The sequence below is a fragment of the Protobothrops mucrosquamatus genome, unplaced genomic scaffold, assembly GCF_001527695.2.
Source record: "Protobothrops mucrosquamatus isolate PMUCROS unplaced genomic scaffold, P.Mucros_1.0 scaffold_98, whole genome shotgun sequence".
Lineage (NCBI taxonomy): Eukaryota > Metazoa > Chordata > Lepidosauria > Squamata > Viperidae > Protobothrops > Protobothrops mucrosquamatus.
Window position 1 is genome coordinate 147,446 of NW_015386174.1, and position 27,654 is coordinate 175,099.

Here is a 27,654-nt window from a genome sequence, read left to right on the forward strand (position 1 = left end):
AAACGATCATTTCTTCCTTCTCCACCTCTCCCAGATTCAGCAGTTCTCAAAGAAAGAGATTGAGGATTTGCTACGCAAAGGGGCCTATGCCGCCATTATGGAAGAGGATGATGAAGGGTCCAAGTTCTGCGAAGAAGATATTGACCAGATCCTCCTTCGGCGCACCACTACCATCACCATTGAGAGTGAAGGAAAAGGGTCCACCTTTGCCAAGGTATCCTTATTCCCTGACTGTGTTTTAAAATAATCAAGAGATTCAGGGTGAGGCCAACTCCATTCGGAGAAGGCTGATGGATAGATGTCTGCAGAGAAGAAAGCAAGAACCAAAAAGAAGCAAGGTTGTTCGTGTCACACGTACTCCTTATGTTGTCTAAAGTATACTGTTTGTTCTGATCTGTAATAGTTTACAGGATGTTGGGCACTAGTAAGAGTTTAAGGAGGCTTTCCAAAGGGCCTGGAACAGTGTTTCTGAACCTCAGCAACTTCAAGATGCGTGAGTTTCAAGATGGCTGCCTGGGGAATTCTGAGAGTCGACATCCACACATTTTGAAGTTTGCTGAGATTCAAAAACACTGGCCCAGAGTCTACTGAAATAAGGTATGGAGTTGTACTCGCCTATCCTTTAAAGCAGGGTTTTTCAACTTTTTCACCCATTGTACTACTTTTAGGATATGGCAACATCCTAGTACCACCCGTCGCCTAGCAAGGTGTCAAAAACTTGACCAAAAAAAAGAAAAAAAGTGATAAAGTACAGGTAGTCCTCGACTTACAACAGTTGGCTTAATGACTGTTCGAAGTTACAATGGCACTGAAAAAAGTGCCCCCCAAGCCACAGCCGAGCAAGACACCTGTCTGCCCACCCGGCGGCACTCTTCCTCCTGTCCGAGGTTTTCATTGTTGTGAGCATTTCTGTTGAGGATTGGCAGTGGAGGTGGGGTGGGGGGGTGTTTGGTTTTTATTCCCCCTGTCCGCTGGGTGGTTGCAGCAGGTTTTGGTCACTTCACATGACCCTGGGACACTGGGACCGTCATAAATATGAATCAGTTGCCAAGCATCTGAATGTAAATCACAAGACCCTGGAGATGCTGCAACATTCCAGCTGATTGGCGCTTCTTCTGGGCTCAGCAGAAGCACCAGGATCAGCGCCGAGCTCCAGCTGGAACCTGGCGCTGATTCTGGTGCTTCCACTGAGCCCTGACAGCCCCGAAGAAGCGCCGATCAGCTGGAAAGCGGCACTGATCCTGGCGCTTCCGCCGAGCCCTGACAGCCCTGCAGCTCCAGCCGTCTCTCACTCAGGCTTGTGCAGTGCTGCCACCGGTTCAGCTCATTCCCCTCCCCCACTACCACTTTTCTAGGATGGTCGCATACCACTGCCAGGTGCCAATGTACAACAGGTGGTACCTGTACCACTGGTTGAAAAGCCCTGCTTTAAAGGGCCTGTACAGCTATGAGGCCCAAAAATCTACTTGTTTTTAAGACAAAGGCCAACCAGATTTCACCCTGGGAATATTATGCTCCTTGGAAAAACAACTGGTGTGGGTTCACACAATGTACATTAGGTCCAAGTTAACAAACAAACATTCTTGAAGGTACACAAGAACAAAATTGAATTAAAAGATGGAGGAAGGAAACCACCGAGCAAGGAATAACATTAAAGGAGGATATGGTGGAAGGGTCTGATCTCCCCTTGTACTACGCAGAGGCCCCTAAATACGTTGAGAGTTGGCGTGCCTGAGTGTAAAACCAATATGCTCAAATGGAGGCTTTTAGTGGATAGCAACGTGCTTGTGTGAATGTGGAGAAACACAGAACCCAGCCCATCTGCTGGTATGTCGGCTACTACCAGAAACGTACCGGTAATTATTTATTTTACGCCAATGACAAAGCCAGGAAGGGCGCTTCATTCTGGCAGTTTAAAATTTGATCTAGACATGGAAGGAGAAGAAGGAGAAAGAGAAGGAAGTTAATGAAACCTGACTGCTTTATTCTCTGCTCAAGTAAATAAAGCGAAGTCTTGTCTGATCATTCACAAAACGCATCAAGACAGTGACTGGGTTTCCCACAACAAACTGAGCCACAAAGTATCTAAGCACTGCTATGCCGGTGGATTGTACAAATCTGGCAAAACGTTGTGTATGTGAGAGTGTGTGTGTGTGTGAAGTCTGCTTTACAGTAAACGTGATACCCAAACCTTCCTCCTTTATTTTGCCTCTACTCCTTTCCCAGGCAAGCTTTGTGGCCTCTGAAAACAGGACAGACATCGCTCTGGATGACCCCAACTTCTGGCAGAAATGGGCCAAGAAGGCAGACTTAGACCTGGATCTTCTGAATAGTAAGGTGTGTTGGGTTGGGAAGAGGGATCCCATCAACTTGCACGATTGTCTGAGTGAGTAATAGAAGAATCAGGAAAGGGTTACACAAAGTTCCGTCTTTCACGGTACGGACTTCTTGTTGTGTGGGACGACAAGATTTAATTTCTCCACACCAAAACTAGATCTTTAGAGCAGGAGTCCCCAACCCCCCGGTCCATGGACCGGTACGTACACACAAACAAGCAGAGCCCCATCCGTGGGATGCAGGCAGCACACAAATCCACACACTCTCTGGTCCGTGGAGAAACCTTTCTCCATGCAACCGGTCCCTGGTGCCCAAAAAGTTGGGGACCTCTGCTTTAGAGCAGGCAGTAGTCCAGTTGTAACTCAGGGGTGTTGCACTTGCCTGTCTGATTTGCAGAAGGCATAACATTGAATGAGAGAGTTGACATACGGAGGGACGCCAGTTAAATTCTGGATGACCTCGATCAGTTTGAGGAATGGGATTAGAAGAATATGCAATATCTTCATGCGTTTGAAATTTCCCAAGAATGAAATTCAAAACACAGGAAAACGCAAAGCTCTTCATTCAGGAAAGAGAAGGCAAATGGGCAGTGCAGGATGAAATATAGCTGGCTTTACAACAGTTCTCGTGGGGGGGGGGGAATTTTGTGGAAAAGTGAGTGATTACAGATTCAACCTAACCCAAGACTGTCACGTAGCTGCAGGGAAAAAAACAACAATAGAGTTTCCATGCTGCATCAATGGAAGTTTTCAAGATCACGGGAAGGAATGGTTTCAGACCTCATTCCTAGAACTGTCAAATCTAGGCATTAGTTTTAAGGAGGATTTGATGAGGAGCAGAGGGGAGCAATCAGAAAAAAATCTGTTAAGAAATTGAAAAAATATGGGAAGGTTCAGCTGCCCAAAAAATGGAAACTCAAGAGGCTATTGCCTTCAAATACGGAACACGGGATAGTGTGAGGGATCCTTGGTGCTGTCTGAGCTTGATTGTTTTCCTGCAGACATTTCATTTCCCAAACTAAGTAACATCATCCGTGCTAGTCAATGTTGATAATGTTGAGCACTGATGATGTTACCTAGTTTGGGAAATGAAACATCTGCAAGAAAACAGCCCAGCCCAGACAGCACCAAGGACCCCCGCGTTTCAACTCTGAGCTACAAATATTCTCCTTTATTGGCATGGCATAGTGTTTCTAAATTTTAGAAAAGCAGATTCCAATTGGATGTTAGGGAAAACCGCTCTTTTTAATAATAGCAGCTCAACTGTGGGATGAGTTAGCAGGAGCAGAGGTCTCCAAACCTGGCAGCTTTAACACTGGTAGACTTCAGCTCTCAGAATTCCCCAGCCAACTTGGCATGGCTGGCTGAGGAATTCTGGGAGTTGAAGTCCAGAAGTCTTAAAGTCGTCATGTTTTGAGACCCCTAAGCAAGAGGCTAGACCATGCACTGTTCAGCAAGAAAAATCTGGGCCATCATGGTTGATTGGTTTAATGCACATTCCTATGCTGGCCCAAAGGTGCTTTTTCAGGAGGCAACTGGACTTTCTTGTTTTTCTTTTGAAGACATTTCGCTTCTCATCCAAGAAGCTTCTTCAGCTCTGACTGGATGGTGGGGAATGGAAGGATTTATACTCCTTGCAGACAGCTGGTCATTTGCCTTCTTTTAGAGAGTCGTTGAGGCCACTTGGAGTTTTATCTGTGTCCTCAGGGTCACCTGAGCAGTGCAAATGTGTGTGGAGCCTTCTTGGCTGCAGGATGTTTTCTGCCCTGGGTCCCTTCACGGTTGAAGGCAGGAGCAGACTGTCGGGGATGAGCCTGTGTTGTCTGCCTCTCAAACTGAAGCGCAAATGGTTCCTGTAGTCAGCAATGTTTTCTGGAAATCCAGTTCATGCTCCCGCACCATTCGAAGGGCGTGCATCCCAAAGTGCATAGCTAAATGTCGATGGCGATTCTGAGGAAATTCAAAGAAAAACAAAGTCCAGTTGCCTCCTGAAAAAACACCTATGGGACAACCAGGACCGAGAATCTCCATAGACATTCCTATGCTGAGTTGAACTTAGATTCTATGGTCTGAAAGGCCATTTCCAAGTCTTAAGATTTAGTGATGAAGACAGGGCAGAAGTGAGAATTGTTCGTGGAGGAACTGGCACACATTCAGAGATCCAAAAGTGTTTTTTCTCTCTGCTTCCCACAGAACAACCTGGTGATCGACACGCCCCGCATCCGCAAGCAAACTCGCCACTTCAGCACCCTGAAGGACGATGACCTGGTTGAGTTCTCTGACTTGGAGAGTGACGACGATGACCGGCCGCGCTCCCGGCGCCACGACCGGCACCACCACCCCCTCCACCACTCGTACGGGCGCACCGACTGCTTCCAGGTGGAGAAACAACTGCTAGTCTATGGGTATGTGGCGTGGAGGGAGGCCTGACAAAAAGCAATGGGGCGCGTGCAAAATAAAAGGATTGTGGGAGTTGTAAGGGAGGATGTGTGTTGGGAAGGAGGGGGTAACTTGATAGCCTTATTGAGAGTTCCTCAAGGAGAGAAAGTCATGATGGATTGGCTTCCTCGTAGTACAGGTAATCCTCAACTTACGACTACAATTGAGCCCAATTTTTTTTTGTTGCTACTGTGTTTCCCCGACAATAAGACCGGGTCTTGTCTTTATTTTTATTTTTTTTTTGCCTCCAAAAGAGGCACCAGGTCTTATTTTCGGGGTAGGCCTCACATCACCTCCGGCACCAACAGCCCCACTCAGCCGGTCCACTTCTTCTGGGGCCGAAGTTCTGCACCTGCATTCGGGTCTGCATTTTGCAGTCAGGCCTTTCCAGAAGGCCTAAGCAGCCGAGTACCGAGCTATGGATTCAATCCATAGCTTGGTGCTTGGCTGCTGAGGTCTTGCAGAACCGAGCTACGCATTGAATCCATAGTTCGGTTCTTGGCTGCACAGGCCTTCCGGAAAGCCCCGTGACTGAGAAATGCAGGCCTGGCTGCAGAAGAGGCCTGAGAAGAAGAAGTGGGCCGGCGAGGAGAGGCCTGGCTGCAAGGTAAGTGGGTGAGGCAGCTCCACATCCTCACCCCCGCCCTAGCTTGATTTTTAGGTGTGTGCCTCGTGCCAAAACTAGGGCTTATTTTGGGGGTAGGCTTATATTAGGCCCACTGCCCAAAATCAAGCTAGGGCTTATTGTTGGTGTAGGCCAGGGGTAGGCAACCTTGGCTCTTTTATGACTCGTGGACTTCAACTCCCAGAATTCCTGAGCCAGCACGGCTCAGCTTGTAAACCTCTGCCTTTCCCCTCAGCATGGCTGGCTCAGGAATTCTGGGAGTTAAAGTCCACGAGTCATAAAAGAGCCAAGGTTGCCTTACCCCTGGTGTAGGCCTTACTTTCGGAGAAAACTGGTAGGTGAAGCATCTGTTAAGTGAATTTTGCCCCTTTTTACGCCTTTTTTTGTGCCCAGGTTGTTAAGTGGATCTCTGCAGCGGTTAAGTTAGTAACATGGTTGTTAAATGAATCTGGCTTCCCCCATTGACTTTGCTGGACCGAAGGTCACAAAAGGGGATCACAGGACCCCCGGACACACTGCGACCGTCACAAAATACGAGTCAGTTGCCAAGCATTTGAATTTTGATCGGGGATGCTGCAATGGTCGCAAGTGTGAAAAATGGTCATAAGCTCTCTTTTTTCAGTGCCATCGTAACTTCGAGCAGTCACTAAACAAACCGTTGTAAGTCGAGGACTACCTGTGCAGGTTGGGAATTGACTCAACTCCAATTATTTTAATTCCAAATTTAAACTTAACCATTAGTTTGATTGAGGCAAGAAACAGTAGCTTTTTCTTGTTTGTCAAAAGGGGAAAAAGAAGAAGAAAAGGAAGCAGGGTAAATAAAATTCTGACACAGAAATACAGAAATAAATTCCCGGATTATGTCAAAAGGAATCATCCTTCATATCGGCAGGCCTAAACTTAAGAACCGTTCATTTAGTGACCGTTCGAAGTTACAGTGGTGCTGAAACAAAGGACTTAATGACCATCTTTCACACTTAACGACCGTGTAGCATCTCCATGATCACATGATATGAGAGGGATCTCGGAGTCCTAGTGGACAATCATTTAAATAGGAGCCAGCAGTGTGCTGCAGCTGCCATAAAGGCCAACACAGTGCTAGGCTGCATTAACAGAGGGATAGAATCAAGATCACGTGAAGTATTAATACCACTTTACAATGCCTATGGCCCCTTCATGACTCGTGGACTTCAACTCCCAGAATTCCTGAGCCAGCCATGCTGAGGAGAAAGGGAGAGGTTTCCAAGCTGAGCCAGGCTAGCTTAGGAATTCTGGGAGTTGAAGTCCACGAGTCATAAAAGAGCCAAGGTTGCCTACCCCTGCACTAGACCTAAATCCCCTTGAAGGTGGAGCCTTGTTCTTGCCTCCTTCTCTCCCCCCCCCCCCCCGCCTCCAAGAAGCAAGGGTTCTAGTCCCATAGATGCAGTTCCTGAAAAAAGAACACCTTGATTTCTGCAGTAGGTAGGGCTCCCCATCCTTATTAGCCAGTTCTGAGCAAATGTCTCCGTTGGTTTGTCTGGCAGCTGGGGACGCTGGAGAGAGATCCTCTCGCATGGACGTTTCAAGCGGCGGATGTCCGAGCGGGACGTGGAGACCATCTGCCGCGCCATCCTGGTCTATTGCTTGATGCACTATCGGGGCGATGAGAACATCAAAGGATTCATCTGGGATCTCATCAGCCCGGTTGAGAACGGCAAAGCCAAGGAGCTTCAGAATCACTCGGGTAAGTTAGAGAAGCTCTTTTTATATCCCCCTATATTGATGTCCTTTGAGAATGTTACCCACACCCCTTGTGTCCATTCTGTTGGTAGGAAGACTTGAGATTGTGGCCACCTAATCCTTTGCATGGGTGGAGAAAATTTAGGGTTGGGGGGTGGACCCTGGGGAAATAGAATAATGTTGATTCCACTTCGTGTCCCTTTGCCGTTGGTGGGTCCTCTAGACAGTCCTTAAGTGGCTCCCTCTGTGTTTTTGTCTCTGTGTGTGTGTGTGTGTGAGTTGAGCTACTCTGCAAAAGCTGGGGTGACCTAATCCCTATTGCACTGGTTCCATGTTGTACCTAGCCCCTGCTCTGAGCTCCCTTCCTGTTCCTCGGGCAGGCCTGTCCATCCCAGTTCCACGGGGCCGCAAGGGGAAGAAAGTCAAGTCCCAGACCACTTTTGATCTCCAGAAAGCAGAATGGATCCACAAGTACAACCCGGACACACTCTTCCAAGACGAAGGCTACAAGAAACATCTCAAGCACCAGTGCAACAAGTAAGGCGGGCAGGGGAAGGGAGGACCAGCTGGGGACTTCTGTAAAACCAACTCCTAGATCTCAAATCTTCTGCCAGGCAGAAAAGGTGGGAGATCCAATATGGTAGACAAATAGTGCCAGATCCCAACCTCATTCTTCAGAATTCCGGGTTTTGGTATCGAAGAGGTGTGTGGTCTGAAAAATAATTGTGTGGTAGTGCTGTCCACATCATCCATCCATCCATCCATCCATCCATCCACCCACCCATCCATCCATCCCTCTCTATCTATCTATCTATCTATCTATCTGTCTGTCTGTCTGTCTGTCTGTCTGTCTGTCTATCTATATCTCTATCAATCTATCTCTATTCATCCGTCTGTTTGTCTGTCTTATCTATCTATCTATCTATCTATCTCTATCTATCTATCTACCTATCTATCTATCTATCTATCTATCTATCTATCTATCTATCTATCTATCTATCTATCTATCTATCTATCTATTCATCCGTCTGTTTGTCTGTCTGTCTGTCTGTCTGTCTTATCTATCTATCTATCTATCTATCTATCTATCTATCTATCTATCTATATCTCTATCAATCTATCTCTATCTATTCATCCATCTGTTTGTCTGTCTTACCTATCTATCTATCTATCTATCTATCTATCTATCTATTCATCCGTCTGCTTGTCTGTCTGTCTTATCTATCTATCTATCTCTGTCTGTCTATCTGTCTGTCTGTCTGTCTATTCATCCGTCTGTTTGTCTGTCTGTCTGTCTTATCTATCTATCTATCTATCTATCTATTTATCTGTCTATTCATCCGTCTGTTTGTCTGTCTGTCTGTCTTATCTATCTATATCTATCTATCTATCTATCTATCTATCTATCTATCTATCTATCTATCTATCTATCTATCTATCTATCTATCTGTCTATTCATCCGTCTTCTTGTCTGTCTGTCTGTCTGTCTTATCTATCTATCTATCTATCTATCTATCTATCTATCTATCTATCTATCTATCTATCTATTCATCCGTCTTGTCTGTCTGTCTGTCTGTCTGTCTTATCTATCTATCTGTCTGTCTGTCTGTCTGTCTGTCTGTCTGTCTGTCTGTCTATTCATCCGTCTGTTTGTCTGTCTGTCTTATCTATCTATCTCTATCTATCTATCTATCTATCTATCTATCTATCTATCTATCTATCTATTCATCTGTCTGTTTGTTTGTCTGTCTTATCTATATCTATCTATCTATCTATCTATCTATCTATCTATCTATCTATCTATCTATCTATCATCTATCTATCTATCTTATTTTCTATCCCACCTTTATTATTTATACATAACTCAAGGCCAAAAACTTACATAATATTCCTTCTTCTCCTCTTTTTCCCCACAACAACTGTTGAGGTAGATTGGGCTGAGAGAGGGTGACTGGCCCAAGCTCATCCAGCTGGCTTTCATGCCTAAGGTGGGACTAGAACTCACCATCTCCTGATCCTTGGCCCAGAGTCATCTAGACCCTTTCACACCTACAACGGGACTAGAACGCCCAGTGTCCTGGTGCCAGCCAGCTTTTGTTCCTAAGATGGGGACTGGAACTCCCAGCCTCCTGGGTTTCTAGGCCACCACCTTCACAACTACACCAAGCTGGCCTTTCAGTTCATGCCTTCCTGTCTGCCAAAGAGGAAAGGATGGCAAGCTTGGGCAGTTGAGGGCTCTTTGGTGCTTTCACACGGACATGCCTCTATTGGTTGGAAAAAAAAGAGTTTGCCCTCGTCCCTGACTTAGCAGTGGGGATAGCCAGTGTCTTGAAACATGGGTGGATGCAGTTTATCCATTGGTCCTCCCAACAGAAAGGCAGGACAAGAAGCAACGGGTGGAAACTAATCAAGGAGAGAAGCAACCTAGAACTAAGGAGAAACTTCCTGACAGTTAGAACAATTAACCAGTGGAACAACCTGCCTCCAGAAGCGGTGAATGCTCCAACACTGGAGGTTTTTAAGAAGAGACTGGACAGCCATTTGTCCGAAATGGTATAGGGCAGCAGTTCTCAACCTATGGGTCGCGACCCCATTTGGGATCGATCGACCATTTCACGGGGGTCGCCAAGCAAGGCTGTCCGCCATTTTTTTTGTCCGCCATTTTTTTCCCCCTTTTCCGGCGGGTGCCTTACCTCCCTTGGGCTGGGCCAGCTGGTGGTCGGCCTGCTCCGTCTCTGCCGCTTGCCAGCTACGCCTCGGCCGGCGCAGGGGGCGGAACCACGCATGCGCAGTGCTCCCGGGCAGGGAAAGTCCTCGACTTACGACCGGTTGGGTAGTCCTCAACGTACGACCGGTTTAGTCCTCGACTTACGACCGGTTTAGTCCTCGACTTACGACCGGTTTAGTCCTCGACTTACGATCAGTTGGGGGGGTCGCGTCATTAAAAAGGTTGAGAACCACTGGTATAGGGTTTCCTGCCTGAGCAGGGGGTTGGACTAGATGACCTCCAAGGTCCCTTCCAACTTTACTACTACTACTACTACTACTACTACTACTATTATTATTATTATTATTATTATTATTATTATTATTATTATTATTTTCCTCCTAGGGTGCTGCTCAGGGTCCGCATGCTTTATTACCTGCGTCAGGAGGTGATTGGGGACCAGGCCGAGAAAGCTTTGGCAGGTGCTGTTTCCAGGTAAAAAAATTCACCTTTACAAAGGTTTCCTGGGGGTTCTGTGTGCTTTTGCCAATTACTGATATGGCACCTTTTGTTTCTGTATGACGACTTTGCAGCTATAACAAATCGACGAGTTTAGTTGGGATGGGAAGCAGTCACTGACTCAGTGGATTTCATGACGGAAACCTTTTACTTGATGGGTGTGTTTCTTTGATTTCTTGTTTAAGAAGAGATCGGACAAACATTTGTATAGGGCAGGGGTAGTCAACCTTGGCTCTTTTATGACTCGTGGACTTCAATTCCCAGAATTCCTGGGAGTTGAAGTTCACGAGTCATAAAAGAGCCAAGGTTGACTACCCCTGGTATAGGGTTTCCTGTTTGAGCAGGGGGTTGGACTAGAAGACCTCCAAGATCTCTTGCAACTCTGTCATTCTGTTCTGATTTTTTTAAGGCTGCCCACCCACCAGATAACTCTTCCTATGATAAGCAATCGTGGCATTTCCTTAGCAAGTTCTGCGATCATTTCTTTCTTTATTAAATGTATTTACTTCTCCAAGTCAAGTCATTTGGTTAAGAGAGATTTTGTCCCTGGCAGAAGAGCCTCTCTTACTCTTTTTCTGTTCCAAATGAATTATTGTGGTGTATCTAAGGGCCATCCACTCTATGCTATGAGTAAGACTATCAAATCAAGAGCCCGAATTTTGGAAAGTTTGATTGGTTCCTGTTTAATACCTCACAACACCTTGTGTGTCTCATTTTGTTTCTGTTTCCAATCTTAATTCCTGCAGCGAAATTGACATCTGGTTTCCGCTCGTGGATCAGGCAGAAGTCCCCACAGCTTGGTGGGATACGGAAGCAGACAAATCTTTGCTCCTTGGGGTCTTCAAACATGGTTAGTAATACTTCTGGACAGGTGCAGCCCTTGTTTCGCAATGAGGAACGGGCAAACTGTCAGGCCCCAAACCAGAGACGAGGCAGATCCAGTCAAGTTCAGTCCTTTATTTGCTTACACCTAAATGACAGATCCCTTAACAACTGTAATGAAAAAGATCATAAAATGGGTGTGACGCCTTCTTTAGCAGTGGAAGATCTAGTTCCTGTTGTGGTCATAAATCAAGCACTAGCTATAAATTATCGGTGGAGAGAAGCCACCAAATCTAAATTATACTAACTCTAAATTAAGTAATCTAGAGCAGGGCTTTTCAACCTTTTCACCCATTGTACCATTTTTAGGATATGGCAACATCCGAGTACCACCAGTCGCAAAGCAAGGTGTCAAAAACGTGATGACCCAAAAAAAAAAAAAAGGGAAAAGTGATAAAGTATAGGTAGTCCTTGACTTACAATAGTTCACTTAGTGACTGTTCAAAGTTACAATGACACTGAAAAAAGTGCCCCCCAAGCCACAGCCGAGCAAGACACCTGCCTGCCCACCCGGCGGCGCTCTTCCTCCTGTCCGAGGTTTTCATTGTTGTGAGCATTTCTGTTGAGGATTGGCAGTGGGGGTGGGGTGGGGGGTTGTTTGGTTTTTATTCCCCCGTCTGCTGGGTGGTTGCAGCAGGTTTTGGTCACTTCACATGACCCTGGGACACTGTGACCATCATAAATATGAGTCAGTTGCCAAGCATCTGAATGTAAATCACAAGACCCTGGAGAGGCTGCAACATTCCAGCTGATCGGCGCTTCTTCTGGGCTCAGCAGAAGTGCCAGGATCAGCACCGAGCTCCAGTTGGAGCCTGGCGCTGATCCTGGCGCTTCCACTGAGCCCTGACAGCCTCAATGAAGCGCCGATCAGCTGGAAAGCGGCACTGATCCTGGCGCTTCCGCTGAGCCCTGATAGCCCTGCAGCTCCAGCCGTCTCTCGCTCAGGCTTGTGCGGTGCTGCCATCGGTTCAGCTCATTCCCCTCCCCCGCTACCCCTTTTCTAGGATGGTTGCGTACCACCTGCCAGGTTCCAATGTACCACAGGTGGTACCCGTACCACTGGTTGAAAAGCCCTGGACTAGAGGACTTTAAAACAAAAAACAAAAAAACAGCCTGCCAGTAAATGTACTAGAAGGAAGTTGTGCACCTCCAAAGCATGTACTTGCTGATCACAGCTAGAGTGTAGAAGATAATCAGAGACACGCAAGAAGAATTTTGCACAAAAGGCAAACATTTTCGGACAAAAATGATATTAAAACATTGGCCAAGAATAGACTGAAGATTCCTGGGCAGGGACCTCTAGAATCTGAATCTCATCAAGTGGCGGCATCTGACCAACTTTAGGCCTGAAAATGAAGTGAAACCGGACCTCATTACTCTTGAATCGGAGACCTCTTAAGGAATCCCAGGGCTAGAGGCTTAACTGGGAAGCTGACTTTATATTCTAACCCAGTGATGGCGAACCTTTTAGAGACCGAGTGCCCGAACTGCAACCCAAAACCCACTTATGCATCGTCGGATGCCGGATGGGTGTGGCCTATTGGCTGGGTGTGGCCCATTGGGTGGGCGTGGCTGCGGTGGAAACGGCAGACTGGGTGGGACTAAAAAGTTCAATCAATCAATTCCAACTTTGCGAGATCTTTTTTTTTTCCCCGCGAGAAGTTGAAATTGACTGATTGATTGAACCTTCTTTTTTTTTTTGTACACAGCGGTGGAGGCTAAAGCGAAAAGGTTTTATAAAACCCAGCTGAAAGCCTAGGATTGGGGCGACAGCGCGCGTGCCCACAGAGAGGGCTCTGAGTGCCGCCTCTGGCACCCGTGCCATAGGTTCGCCACCACTGTTCTAACCTCTGCCTGAGGTCACATGGGGAGGCACTGATGTTTGGCCCTTCCTACAGGCTACGAGAAGTACAACACCATGCGAGCCGACCCTGCGCTCTGCTTCCTGGAGAAAGCCGGCCGCCCGGATGATAAGGCCATTGCTGCCGAGCACCGTCCGGATGTGGGCGAGGGGTAAGAAACTGCTGGGGTTGAGCTGAGCCATTCCCAAGGCTAGGGGACCGGGTAGATGGGGTGGGTGAGTGGGTGGGTGAGACGCACACCCATGATGACATGCCATGCTAATACCGAGGCACCGAGGGGGTCAGCTGGCCCTAAACTCGGGTGTCTTTGAGTTCAAGTTGCTTCTCACAGGAAGTCCTGAGGTGTGGCCTGGAAAGGGGTGGGAAAGAAGCGGGATTTCCACAGCAATCATTGACTAGATCTTCTGCCCCTGGCAGGGTGGATTTTGACAAGGACTGCGAGGATCCAGAATACAAGCCTGTCGGAGCCCCTGCCAAGGAACACGACGAGGAGGTGGGATCCTAAACCAGTTGCCCTGTCAATGCAGCCCATCACTGGCATCCTTAAAAACCCGGGACCCGAGATGTTTTAAATCTATGGCCTTTCAAATTTCACAGATGCTTCAACTCCTTCCTTATTTTTATTTATTTGTTAAAATCTAATACCACCCCAATCCCAGCAACTCCTTTTTAGAAAGAAATCCTTTTCTCTTACCGTTTCTTGGACCCGCAGCCTGCTGTGTCAAGGGTGTAATAATACTTTAATAATAATAATAATAATAATAATAATAATAATAATAATAATAATAATAATAATAATAATAATAATAATAAAGTTGAAAGGGACCTTGGAGGTCATCTAGTCCAATCCCCTGCTCAGGCAGAAAACCCTATACCATTTCAGACAAATGGCTGTCCAGTCTCTTCTTAAAAACTTCCAGTGTTGGAGCATTCATAACTTCTGGAGGCAGGTTGTTCCACTGGTTAATTGTTCTGTCAGGAAGTTTCTCCTTAATTCTAGGTTGCTTCTCTCCTTGATTAGTTTCCACCCATTGCTTCTTGTCCTGCCTTCAGGGACTTTGGAGAATAGCTTGACCCCCTCTTCTTTGTGGCATCCCCTGAGACAGTGGAACACTGCTATCATGTCCTCCCTCGTCCTTCTCTTCATTAAACTAGACCAGGGGTAGGCAACCTGGGCTCTTTTATGACTGGTGGACTTCAACTCCCAGAATTCCTGAGGCCAGCATGGTTCAACTTGGAAACCTCTCCCTTTCCCCTCAGCATGACTGGCTCAGGAATTCTGGGAGTTGAAGTCCACAAGTCATAAAAGAGCCAAGGTTGCCTACCCCCTGAACTAGACATACCCAATTCCAGCAGCCTTTAACCTGTGGTCCTTCCATTGTAGCTGAAATACCCTTCCCAGCATCCTTTGCCAATAAGACTGACAGGGAGGCACTCTGGGAATGGAAGCTGAGCGACCTGTGGATATGCCCAGATTCCCGCCAGTCTAATGTAGAGGTCTGAACATTTAAGAATATGGTTCAGGATCTCAAAGGTGCTTTTTCAAAAGGCAACTGGACTGTTTTGTTTTGTTTTTCCCCGAGGAAGAAAAAGAAGAAGATGTTTTGCTTCTCATCCAAGAAGCTTCATCAGTTCTGGCAGGATGGTTGGGGAGATGGAAGGATTAGTTCTTACAGGATTGGGGGGGTTGGAAGATAACATATTTCTTTGAAGTTATCTGGTCAATCCTTCCCACCCCCATCCTATCAGAATTAATCCTTCCATTTCCCCCCACCATCCTGCTAGAACCATCTTTTTCTTCTTGCTCCTGGTGGGGGGGGAGAGGAGAGAGACCCAGTCCAGTTGCCTTTTGAAAAAGCACCTTAGAAACAGCTATGGCCTTGGATGACTTAGAACAGGGACGGCGAACCTTTTAGAGACCGAGTGCCGAAACTGCAACCCCAAACCCACTTATTTATTGCCAGATGCCAGGTGGGCATGGCCCACTGGATGGGCGTGGCTGTGGTGGTCATGGCAGATTGGGTGGGTGTGGCCAAAGTGCACGTGGTCACCTCAATGTTGCTCATGGGGAGGGGCGCCTGTGGGGGGTGGGCAGGGTTGGGGGAGATCCAGGGGGTCTCTGGTAGGTAGGTTGGTAGGCAGGAGGCTCGTCCTGCGGGGTGAGGCACGGCAGGGCGGGGGTGCCATTGCCATGGGGCAAGGCAAGGGGTGGCTGCTGCCTGACACCATCGGCCCCCCGCACACAGAGGCCAGCGAGCGCATGGGGGCCGACAGTGTCCGTCAGCAGCCACAGCCTGCTGGCCCCTTGACCGGCGCACTCTGGAGCTCTGCAGCCCGCCGCCAGCAGTTCAAAGAAGCCACCTCTGAGTTGGATGGCCAGCCAACAGCTGAGGAGGCGATGCAGTGGGTCGTGCCCGGGAAAAGAAGAGCATGCAAGGCCAGGAGAGACAGGATGGGGGGGAGGGAAACCCCGGGATGCATCCGGCCACGTGGGACCTTGGCTAGTTAGCAGGCGTCTGGTTGAAGAGGGACAGTTGCCATCTCCGGGACATGGCGCACGTGCCCACAGAGAGGGCTCTTGAGTGCCGCCTCTGGCACCTGTGCCATAGGTTCGCCACCACTGACTTAGAATCTCCACAAACATTCTTCGGGATGAATTAAACTGCAAGCGGATGTACCAAACAAGGAAAAAGGAGCTTGCAAGCTACCTGGGGGCCCATTTGCACCTTGCAAGATTGTTTCCTCGTTTCACCTTACCCATCCTTTTTGGATGCCAGAGAGAAGGGCAAAAAAGGCTGTTTCATGTCTGGCAAAGCAAAACTAATAAGAACAATATTTTCTCTTTGGGATGAGTTTATGGAGAAACACGGGGGGGGGGGGGGAGAGAGAACAGTTGAAAACTTCCAGCTGCTTCCATGTTTTCACCAGCCGGATCCTGTTTCCACAAGTAAAGCAAGCTTGTGACTCCTAGGCCAAAATCCCATCAACCCCGACTATAGTCAGTTGGGGCAAGCCACTTTAATAGCCCTGATCTTTCCCTTCCAGGGTGAAGCGCTAATGATGATGGATGAAGACATATCGGTGGTGGATGGGGAGGAAGGTAATTACTTACTGTCTGAAAGGGCTTGGTGAAGGAGGTGGTGGCAGTTGAGCTTCATAAGCCTCTCAACCTTGGGAAGAAGGTCAAGTGGAGGCCTGGAGGATGCCAGAGTCACACAGCCATCCCTGTCCTCATTCTCTAGGTCAGCCAGGGAATCTCTTCTGGCCTCCAGCCTCTGCGCTCACAGCCCGTTTGCGGCGACTAATCACGGCCTTCCAGCGGAGCTACAAGCGTGAGCAGCTGAAGATGGAGGCCGCGGAGCGGGGGGATCGGCGTCGCCGGCGTTGCGAGGCCGCCTTCAAGCTGAAGGAGATGGTGCGCCGAGAGAAGCAGCAGAGGTAATCGTTGGGACCTGCTTTGTAACCTTCTCTTTTCCCCTTGTCTTTGGAGAAACCGGTTAAGGAGGGGTACTTGAACCTGCGGCTGAGTTCAAGTCCTCATAAAGAATCAAGTTCATATGTTAAAGTTGTAGTTAAGAAGATTTATCTCTCAAGCCTATACAAAAGAATCTAGTCAACTAAAGTTCAGTACTGAATTGGTGCCAGATCAGGATCCACAGAATTCAAGAAGAGTTAGAATTGGACCATTTGTGGGAACGTACTGATTCTAGGCTGATGACTCGCTTAACGCCACCTCCAGCTCTGCCTGATCTTCTCCTACATCAGACATGTCAAACACAAGGCCCGGGGGCCAGATGCGGCCCACGAAGTGGTTTCATGTGGTCCGGGAAGCCATCCTGGAAACAGTGAGGGAACGGCCCCCGCTGCCTTGGCCCTGGCCCAGGCCGGCCGGGAGCCAATGTACAATTTTGTGGTGGCCATCTATGCTGAAACGCATTCAGTCTTAGCTCCACAAGGCCGTCCAGAAACAGCGAGGAACCAGCCCCTGCTGTGTCAGCCCCGCCCCCTGGGTGCATGCTGGGGAGGTGTCACCCTTTGTGAGGAATGAAGAAATGGACCATGCCTTGGCGCTTGCCCCGGTCCCACCCCCTTCTGCCAGAGACCCCCAGATCTGTCCCACTCCTGCCCAGGTTCCCACAGGCCCCCTTGACACGAATGATGTAGAGCTGGCCATGCCCACCCAGTAGGCCACATCCACGACCACCCAGTAGGCCGCACCCACCCTGGCCACACCCTCCCCCGAAGGCAACCGCAATGCTGATGCGGCCCTCAATGAAATTGAGTTTGACACTCCTGTTCTAGGTCATTTTAGAGAAAAGGCAGATGATTCTTTTCAGTCGATCAGCAGGTGGGCAAGAGCGCATGGCCCACTGGTTCAGTGTGCCATGAGGGAGTCCAATGATCATTTGTATCCAAAGGTGGACACGCCGCGAACAGTCGGATTTCTATCGCGTGGTTTCCACGTTTGGAGTGGAGTATGATCCAGACACGATGCGGTTTCATTGGAGTCGGTTTCGGATCCTTGCCCGCTTGGACAAGAAGACCGATGAGAGCCTAGCCAAGTATTTTCACGGTTTTGTAGCCATGTGTCGACAGGTTTGCCGTCTTCCTCCTGCTGCAAGCGATGGTGAGTAGCGGGAGTCTGGATGGGTAGGACCTCTTTAGGATGCCTCAGCACTGGGTTCGGATTGGCAATCTCTAGGTCTGCATTCCTCGAGTCTTCTGTTGGTACAATTGCTGAAAATTCAGACCTACGATCAGACCTAGGAAGAATTGCGAATGAGATAGACAGTGTCATGCCGAGCCTGACTCTGAGGACGACATGGAGTTCCCTGTTGAGGCCCAGGAGGGGGTGTCTGTGGCTTCGGAGGACGGCGGGGAGGAGCAGGCTGAAGCAGGCCAGGGCCCTTCCAGTTTGGAACAGAGAAGGCAGAGCTCAGGCGAGGAGCAAGGCCCCTCCCCACCAGATCCCAGAGCAAGGAGAGCAGAGAGGAGGAGGGAACAACGGAGGCAGGCTCACTTGCTCGGGAGGAGAGCGTCGCAGCCCCACTCCACAAGGCACACCTGGGGAGTAGGTATTTAAGGAGACGCTGTGTGGTGGGGCATTTGCCAGGAACAAACGTGAACTCTTGTGATGTGAGCTCTTGTACCTGGACTCTTTGTATTTTGGATCAAGTTTGTTTCCTGCTGAGTTCTCCTTGCTGTCCTCCGTTTTGCAGTTTGCAGGTTACAGGCAAGCTGGGCGTGGAAAAGATCATACTTTGTTATCTGTTTTACTTTAAAGAACTGTTTAACTCCGTTGACTGTTTTGTGCCAGCATATGTGGGGGCTGTTGGGTGAACATTGGCAGTGCTTACAAAGACAATTATTCCGACCAGCTAAGTGCTTTGCCTCCGTTCGGGCCCCTGCGTCATCACAGACAGCACCAGTTGGGGAATACCAGGGTTTTTTTTTTCAAGTTTTTTTTTTTTTAAAAAAAACCTACAACCCTTGAATTGAACATTATTCCACTGATTTGATGGACTTGTCCATATCGTTCTATGGTAAATTAAGTTTTCGTTTCTGATGTTTTTGCAGTCAGCCAAGGTTGCCCTAACGTGCCATTTGCATTAGGCAGAAAGCTTTTTACATTCATTTTATTAAGGCCGTGCAGATTTTGAAAAGAACTTTTTTTTTTAAAAAAAAGGTTCAGATAATATGAATGTGCGTTCAGCACCTTTTTGCCACGTATTAAAATATTTCTCTTTTCTCTAGCTTCTGCATGAGCCGGAGAAACAATTAGAAACCACTCATTAAAGTTAATGCAACTTTAAAAGCGGTTACAATTTTTTGGGGGAGGTTCAGATTGAAGCTTAAAAAGAGAGAGATTGCTTTCATCAACAGGAGCGATAGACTATATCGGGGGTTCCCAACTGGGGGTGCGAGACGCTATTCCAGGAGGCGCAAAAACTTGGCTTTAGAAGTTTCAAAATTATAGTGTACATGCATATTTTGTTATTTTGAACTCTTGTAAGGGATGAGGGAATATATCAGAAGCGTTCTAGGGGTGCGGGGTATAGAAAAGGTTGGGAGCCACTGGACTGTACACTCTTGTGACTTCCCAAGTACTTCTAAATTGTTTCAGAAGACTGGGAAAGGAATGGAGAAAAACACGGACATGAACAATCAAGAGACAGCAAAGTCGATTGACAGTTTTTCTAAAAAGGGGCAATTTAGTCCAAGTAGAGAAAACTCCTTGAAAGAAGTTTTTCAAAGCATGCAAAAAAGACCTTTGCCCTGTTTAACTCACTTTAAATGAGGCTGGGAAGTCACTCTTACAGATTCCAAGATTCTCTCTCTCTATATATATACTACTCTTGAATTAAGTCGTTCCCATTTTTTTACATTTCACTTTTTTAAAAAATAATAATAATTGGCAATAAACTGCCCAGTGGTATTGTTTGAGACTCTTGTGAGTCTTGTCCAAGATCCTTGGAGGTCAATGGGACTGAATCAGGGTTTATCATTCTGATCATATTGGAGATGCGAACGAATCTCTGAAAGTAAGGCATAAGGCAGCAGTCTTTCTGGCCCGGCAGAGGTTGCACGCACACAAATGCTGCTTTCACAAATGCAGTGTTGTGCGCATAGGTGTGCTTGCCTCCACCACTTCCGCGGGCCCAGTTCCAAACGGGCTGCAGCCCGGCACTGGGTCATGGATTGGGTGTTGGGGACCCCTGCCATAAATCAGTGCTTCTCAAGCTCAGCCACTTTAATATGGGTGAACTTTAGCTCCCAGAATTCCGGAGGTTTACTGGAATTAAAGTCTACACGTCCTAACGTTGCTAAAATTGAGAAACAGTGCTATAAGGGCTTCGGACAGTGGGCCGGGAGGGATGGGGTGGAGTAGAAGAGAAACAACTTGGGAAAAGAGCGAGAAACGGGAAGATTTCCACGTTCACCTGGTTTTCCCTTCTTCTCCAGAGTCTCCAGACCCCACCCTGTTCATCGAACCCATCACGGAAGAGCGGGCCTCCCGCACCCTATACCGCATCGATCTCCTGCGCCGTCTGCGGGAGCAAGTGCTGTGCCATCCCCTCTTGGAGGAGCGCCTCGCCTTGTGCCAGCCCCCTGGCCCTGAAATGCCACTGTGGTGGCAGTGCGGGCGCCACGACGGAGAGCTGCTGCGGGGAGTGGCCCGCCATGGTCTTAGCCAGACTGACACCACCATCATGCAAGACCCAGACTTTTCTTTCCTGGCGGCTCGGCTCAGCCACCTGCACAGTCGGGCAGGGGGCACAGGGACACCCCCTCTTCCGCCCCCGGTGCCAGCCCAGCCTACAGGGCTACCCCTTCCGGGGGTCAGCACGGCGGCCGCTCCGTCCCCCCTGCTCCTCGCTCCACCGTTGAATGAGCCACCTGCTCCGCAACAGCCCCTCACCTTGCCCCCCAAACCTGAATCGGCCGAGGACTCCGACTCCGAACTTGACCTCAGCAAGATTTCTGCTTCATCGTCGTGTTCGTCCTCCTCGGGCTGCTCCGATGACAGTGAGGGTGAGCTGTTTTTTTTTAAGATGTCTCTTCTTTCCCGCTCATATCCTGAGGAGAAAATGGCCCAGGCCTTCCTTGCTTTTAAAAATCAAGGCGGGATTGGCCCTAGAACCGCCTTTCTACTAAAAATGAGAAATTCCGGTTAGTGGAACGGTTTTTTTTTTTTTTTTTTTAATCTTGCCTTTTTACAGGAGCAATGGATCTCAAAAAAATCCAAAAGAGGATATTTTGCGCCCTCTTCTAGGGAATTCAGGAGAATTCTCCTCCTCCCAATTCGTAATAATCCAATAAGTTAGCTTAAACTTAGGAGAAATTATCCTGACAGAGGCATATCACGGAACCAAACCCCAATTGTTTTCTTTTGTTGCTCGGGGTGTGTTATCAAAGTGGAGTAATGGCCGAACGAGTGTATCTGTAGCCTGTCTCATTTGTGATTTCATTTAGTCGTGACTACCATTTCTGGATCAATCTGCAATTCTCTTCTATAAAACCTTTATTTATTGTTGTTACCTGACACGCTCTAATGCAGTCTTTTAAAAAAGACAGCCTTCCATGTTAGATACTTTTTGCCACTCAACTTTATTAATAGCCTTTTCTGTCCCTTATTTCTCCGGTAACGGGACTCGTAAACAGCACGCTTGGAGATTTTCAGCTGGCCCTCCTGCCAAGCATTGAATCAATGCAGCATGGATTGACTTTAGCAAAAGGGTGTATGTGAGCTTGCTTAGAAGCCACATACATACACACACACACCAAAAAAAAACACCATCCCCTTTGGGCACTTTTAGTATTGGGATGGTGTTATGTAATCTGCCCACCCAGGTCCTCCTGTCAACATCCAGCTCAAAAATCCAAATAAATCACCAGAAACATTCCGGTTCCGGAATTCTTTTTGTTTATTGGATATACGGCATAGTTCTTGTCGAAGCCAAATTCACTCTGGGGTTCCCAGCTACAGATCAAAGAATTAAACAACAGTCTCATCGTCCAAGCCCCCGCCCTTTTTCCCATAGTCACTGTAAACAATTTCCCTTTGTTATGGGAACCGTCTGCTTTTCTTCCACACCTGCTTTAGTGTCCTTGGAAATGACTCAGGCTCTTCACAGTAATTTCAGCAGAATCAGCAAAGTTTCGTTCCTTCATCTAAACCCGGAGTGTCAAACTGCCGGCCCGCGGGCCAGATGCATCGTAGCAAAACCACGCCCACCCCATTGCCGGCAATGGCAAAAAAAAGTTGCGACACGTTGCGTGACGTTGCGAGTTTGACACTCCTGATCTAAACCCTTTCAAAGCAACACCTCCTCCCCCCCAACTCTAATGGCAAGAAGAAACAAAGAGGCAGGTAGCTGCCGAAGTTCCATTCTTGACTCCTCCTCATCTGAAGCAGACTCTCTTCTCTTTCCATTCCAAATCCCTTCCTACCTTCTCGTTGTTGTCTTCCCACCAGGTGAAGAGGCTTCTTGTGGCGGGAAGCTCTTTGAGGAGGAGGAGTCCTCGCTGCTCTCTCTGCCCACCTCCCACGAGGGGAACTCGCCGCAGCCTAGTGCCTCGGATCTGCTGCTGCAGGAGCGCCAGAGGGCCCACGAGTGGCCAAAGGTAACGGCCGAGCCCAAGAAGGCAGGGATACTGCCGGAGTTGCATGTTGCACTAAGGCAGGGCTTTTCAACCAGTGGGACGGGTACCACCTGTGGTACATTGTCACCTGGCAGGTGGTACGCGACCATCCTAGAAAAGTGGTAGCAGGGGAGGGGAATGAGCTGAACCGGTGGCAGCACCGCACAAGCCTGAGTGAGAGACGGCTGGAGCTGCTGGGCTGTCAGGGCTCAACGGAAGCGCCAGGATCAGTGACGCTTTCCAGCTGATCGGCGCTTCTTCAGGGCTCAGCGGAAGTGCCAGGATCAGCGCCAGGCTCCAGCTGGAGCTCTGCGCTGATCCTGGTGCTTCTGCTGAGCCCAGAAGAAGCGCCAATCAGCTGGAATGTAGCAGCATCTCCAGGGTCTTGTGATTTACATTCAGATGCTTGGCAACTGATTCATATTTATGACAGTCACAGTGTCCCAGGGTCATGTGAAGTGACCAATACCTGCTGCAACCACCCAGCAGATGGGGGGAATAAAAACCAAGCACCCCTCCACCCCACCCCCGCTGCCAATCCTCAACAGAAATGCTCACAATGAAAACCTCGGACAGGAGGAAGAGCGCTACCGGGCGGGCAGGCAGGTGTCTTGCTCGGCTGTGGCTTGGGGGGCACTTTTTTCAGTGCCATTGTAACTTCAGTGCCATTGTAACACTAAGCGAACTGTTGTAAGTCGAGGACTACCTGTACTTTATCACTTTTTTCTTTTTGGGGGGGGTCATCACGTTTTTGACACCTTGCTGGGCGACTGGTGGTACTCGGATGTTGCCATATCCTAAAAGTGGTACAATGGGTGAAAAGGTTGAAAAGCCCTGGTATACATAACTTAGTCTTTCTGACAGAGAAAGCATGAAGAATCGTAGTGGCGCAGTGGTTAGAATGCAGTATTGCAAGCTAATTCTGCCAACTGCCAGCAGTTTGAACCCGACCGACTCAAGGTTAACTCAGCCTTCCATCCTTCCGAGGTTGGTAAAATGAGGACCCAGATTGTTGGGGGGCAAGATGGTGACTCTGTAAATCACTCAGAGAGGGCTGTCAAGCCCTATGAAGTGGTATATACTCTTTAAGTCTAAGGGCTGTTGCTAGTGCTATTGCTATTAAGTGTGGAGTCCTTGGTGCTCTCTGAGCTCGGTCGACTAGCGAGCATCGCCAAAGCATTAAGCGTTGGAGAGAAGTTGAGAGGTCTTGGAGATACCCAGTTCCCCAAATGGGAAAAATGTGGGTTGGATTTGAAGGAATCTTGCAGATGTTGGCCTCTTTTGCCCAGACGAGTAGTATCTCTTTCTCTTACTCTTCTGCAGGACCGTGTCCTCATCAACCGCATCGACTTGGTGTGCCAGGCTGTGCTGTCCGGAAAGTGGCCCTCCCCACAGCAGGGCCAGGTAGTGTCCTGTATTGGCCAGGGAGAAGGCCTGCCCCACATGCACGGAGAGTACACCACCTCCCCCATCCCTCACATCTGCCCTCTGGCATCACAAGAGGAAGGCACAGCTTCCTTCACCCGCCTCCGACACGGTGGCCAAGAGAAGGAGTTTACCGTGCAGATCAAAGATGTGAGTTCAAGATAGGTGTGGAAGAACAGCATCAATCCCTCCCCCCACGTCTCCCGCATGCCAGGACCGATTCCCTGTGCAAACCCAAATGGCTGTATCGTAGGAAATTTGAAAATTGACGAAACTTGAGATTTAGCTGCTAAATAAAGCAGTAAAATTGCCAAATTGTTTTCATTCCACCCTTAACTTCTTGTCCAAGACCTCAAGACCTATGGGACCCACCCTTTTGTAGGCCAGTTTCAGGTCATTTGGTGAGAATAACAAGAGTTGGAAGGGACCTTGGAGGTCTTCTAGTCCAACCTATACCATTTCAGACCAGTGGTTGTCCAGTCTCTTCTTAAAAACTTCCCGTGTTGGAGCATTCACAGCTTCTGGAGGCAGGTTGTTCTGCTGGCTAATTGTTCTAACTGTCGGGAAGTTTCTCCTTAGTTCTAGGTTGCTTCTCTCCACCCATTGCTAAAGATAGCGGTAGAATCTGCTAAGGCCCCTACTTCTTCCCTCCCCACCGCCGCTCCACACTCCCTCCAAGCCTGTCTAGAAGCTTAGATTATCCTGTGGATAATCAACATATTTTTGTTCCACTGATTTACACTATTTGTTTGTTTTTCCCGAATTCCAACCACCCCATCCGTGGGAACTCTTAAGGCTTAATTGGGAGGGTGCGTGGTGGGAGGGGGGTCCTGAATTCTCCACCCATGCCCTAACTCTCTCTGCATTTTTCCAGGAAGAAGGAATCAAACTGACTTTCCAAAAGCACAAGCTGGTCCCAAATGGCACCGTTCGGGATCGGCCTGCTCTCACCCAGAAAAAAAGTAGCAAAAAAATGGTGGAGGTAAGCAATTGCTAGCTGCACGGAGAGTCAGTAGTTGGGATGGGCGGCCACAGGCATCCGATCCATCCCGTCAGTGGAAGGGAGCATGTTGGTGCCACTGCGATGGAAAGGGAGGTGGAAGAGCTGTGTTTAGAGGCCCTGACTTTTCAGCTTTTCTTTCTTTCTTTTTTCTTCTTCTCTTTTTTCTTTTTTCTTTCCTTCTTTCCTTTCTCCCCTTCCTCTTCCTCTTCCTCTTCCTTCCTTTTGTTTGTTTGTTTGTTCCTTCCTCCCCTCTCCTTCCTCCCTCCCTCCATTTTCTCTCTCTCCTTTCTTCCTTCCTTCCTTCCTTCCTTCCTCCCTCCCTCTATTTTCTCTCTCTCTCGTTTCTTCCTTCCTTCCTTCCTCCCCTCTCCTTCCTTCCTCTCTCCATTTTCTCTCTCTCTCTCTCTGTTTTCTTTCTTCCTTCCTTTCTTCCTCCCTCCCTCCATTTTCTCTCTCCTTTCTTTCTTTCTCTTTCTTTCTTCCTTCCTTCCTCTCCTCCCTCCCTCCATTTTCTCTCTCTTTTTTTTCTTTCTTCCTCCCTCCCTCCATTTTCTCTCTCATTTTTTTCTTCCTTCCTCCCTCCCTCCATTTTCTCTCTCCCTCTCCCTCTTTTCTTTCTTCCTTCCTCCCTCCATTTTCTCTCTCCTTTCTTTCTTTCTTTCTTTCTTTCTTTCTTTCTTTCTTTCTTTCTTTCTTTCTTTCTTTCTTCCTCCCTCCCTCCCTCCCTCCCTCCCCTCTCCTTCCTCCCTCCATTTTCTCTCTCTCACTCTTTTCTTTCTTCCTTCCTTTCTTCCTTCCTCCCTCCATTTTCTCTATCTCTCTCTTCTTTCTTTCTTTCTTTCTTTCTTTCTTTCTTTCTTTCTTTCTTTCTTTCTTTCTTTCTTTCTTTCTTTCTTTCTTTCCCAGCTGGAACTGCAGTGTCTGGAAGCACTGAGGGGCCCAGATATTGACCTGGAGGCTCATATCCCAGTGGTGAACAAGACTGATGGGACGCTGCTGGTGGGCGACGCAGCTCCCCGCCGGGCTGATCTGGAGGTGTGGCTGCAGGCCCACCCTGAGTATGCGGTAGATCCTCGCTTCCTGGCTGTACGTATTGGTTCAGCTATATGTCTTTGTTGTCCACGGGGTGCTAATCTTCCACCCTTCCTTTTTGGAAACTTTTCCTTTCCATCCCCAGACATCGTTTCTCCCTCCACATCTCCCGCAAGGTGTTGTAACCTGCTAAGATATTGTCCTACTTTTTCTCTTAAGAAGATGTCTTGCTATTTCATCTTCTAAGAAATTCTCAGGGCCACCAGGCTGAAACAGTTGAAACCAGACCTAGAGTCTTCAAAGCCAGCACACCGATCTGCCCTAACCAGACGTTGCAAAAGGGCCACAATTTGCCTCTTCTGAATGAGACTTTAAATCAGACATCCTGGAAACAGTGAGGGAACGGCCCCCGCTGCCTTGGCCCTGGCCCAGGCCGTCCGGGAGCCAATGTACAATTTTGTGGTAGCCATCTATGCTGAAATGCAATCAGTCTTAGCTCCACAAGGCCATCTAGAAACAGCAAGGAACCAGCCCCTGCCGTGTCGGCTCTGCCCCCTGGGTGCATGCTGGGGAGATGTCACCCTTTGTGAGGAATGAAGAAATGGACCATGCCTTGGCACTTGCCCCGGTCCCACCCCCTTCTGCCAGAGACCCTCAGATCTGTCCCACTCCTGCCCAGGCCCCCACAGGCACCCTTGACACGAACGATGTAGAGCTGACCACACCCACCCAGTAGGCCACACCCACTCCATCCACGCCCACCCAGTAGGCCACACCCACCTGGCCCCCCAAGGGCAGCCGCAATGCTGATGCGGCCCTCAATGAAATTGAGTTTGACACCCCTGCTTTAAATGCTTGCTTCTAATTCCAAGTGCTGGTCCTAGTCTCAAGAAACCAGCATTCTGCCTAAGAATATAACCCCCAAAATCTCCAGGAGAGATTAAAGCCCTCTTGAGTAGAGAGAGAGGGGTGTGGGGGGGTGGGTGTTTACAGGTAATCTTCAACTTACAACCGCAACTGTAAGCCCAAACCTTCCGTTGCTAAGCGACATGGCGGTTCTGTGAGTTTTGCCCCCATTTTACAACTTTTCTTGCCGCGTTTGTTAAGAGGATCCCTAAATTAGTAACACGGTTTCTAAGTGAATCGGGCTTCCCCCATTGACTTTGCTTGTCAGAAGGTCGCAAAAGGGGATCATATGACACACACAAACACAACACACCCCCGGGGCACTGCAACTCTCATAAATACAGTTGCCAAACCTCTGAATTTTGACCACGTGACCACGGGGACGCTGCAAAGGGCGCAAGTGATAAGCGGTCATAAGTCCCTTTTTTTCAGTGGCGTTGTAACTTAGAACAGTCACTGGACGGATGGTTGTAAGTCGAGAACTCCCTGTATATATCCAACAGAAAGAATCCTCATCCATCTTTGCTCTCCTCCCCCCTTATTTTCTCCTGCGTGGGGCTGTTGGGTTCCCTCTCACCCATTCACATGCACCCTACTAACCCCCCCCCCCTACCAAAAGAGCCAGCAATTCTAGCTGAACACGTGTACAGAGATCTCAAAATCAAAGCTAGGAGCAATGAGTTACTTTCCTTCTGTCTAATGTAGGTGAGAAGAAGCAGAGTGCCTTGGGGTGGAGGCCGCTTGCTTTGGGGAGGAAGGGGTGTAGCATAGCCAAAGGAGAGATGGAAGTTAAAAGCCGCAAGTGGCAGTAGTAGGGAGGTAATAGGAAAGAACACAAGAGAAAGAGAGTCATGAAATTGCAGTCTTAGTAATTCTTAGACTTTATCTGGTTTATACTTTTGGGCTTCTGGGAAATGCATCCTTCTTCCTATTGCCAGAATTGACCAAAAAAAAAGAAAAAAGACATTGACAGCTTGTAGAATAGAGGATGATTTTATAAAATGCACGCAATAAGGTACACACTGAGCAGCATCTAACTCAACCTCTTCCCCCCC

The 27,654-nt window shown here is 48.4% G+C and overlaps 1 protein-coding gene and 1 non-coding gene across 2 annotated transcripts in view; both read left to right on the forward strand.

The window, feature by feature from the left end:
• Positions 1 to 27,654, forward strand: part of CHD8 (chromodomain helicase DNA binding protein 8) — a 71,822-nt gene that overhangs the window by 42,404 nt on the left and 1,764 nt on the right. The window contains exons 18-34 of the mRNA XM_029283967.1: positions 35 to 214; positions 2,227 to 2,337; positions 4,530 to 4,741; positions 6,924 to 7,123; positions 7,500 to 7,656; positions 10,232 to 10,321; positions 11,092 to 11,195; positions 13,126 to 13,240; positions 13,507 to 13,582; positions 16,135 to 16,189; positions 16,332 to 16,527; positions 17,508 to 17,716; positions 20,053 to 20,622; positions 22,067 to 22,215; positions 23,557 to 23,808; positions 24,533 to 24,640; positions 25,568 to 25,747. Of these exons, the coding sequence (XP_029139800.1) occupies positions 35 to 214; positions 2,227 to 2,337; positions 4,530 to 4,741; positions 6,924 to 7,123; positions 7,500 to 7,656; positions 10,232 to 10,321; positions 11,092 to 11,195; positions 13,126 to 13,240; positions 13,507 to 13,582; positions 16,135 to 16,189; positions 16,332 to 16,527; positions 17,508 to 17,716; positions 20,053 to 20,622; positions 22,067 to 22,215; positions 23,557 to 23,808; positions 24,533 to 24,640; positions 25,568 to 25,747 (2,964 nt within the window). The remainder of the gene's footprint in view (positions 1 to 34; positions 215 to 2,226; positions 2,338 to 4,529; positions 4,742 to 6,923; positions 7,124 to 7,499; positions 7,657 to 10,231; positions 10,322 to 11,091; positions 11,196 to 13,125; positions 13,241 to 13,506; positions 13,583 to 16,134; positions 16,190 to 16,331; positions 16,528 to 17,507; positions 17,717 to 20,052; positions 20,623 to 22,066; positions 22,216 to 23,556; positions 23,809 to 24,532; positions 24,641 to 25,567; positions 25,748 to 27,654) is intronic.
• LOC114922515 lies at positions 13,327 to 13,435 on the forward strand. The gene has a single exon (XR_003810418.1). It is a non-coding gene; the product is annotated as a small nucleolar RNA U6-53/MBII-28 (small nucleolar RNA).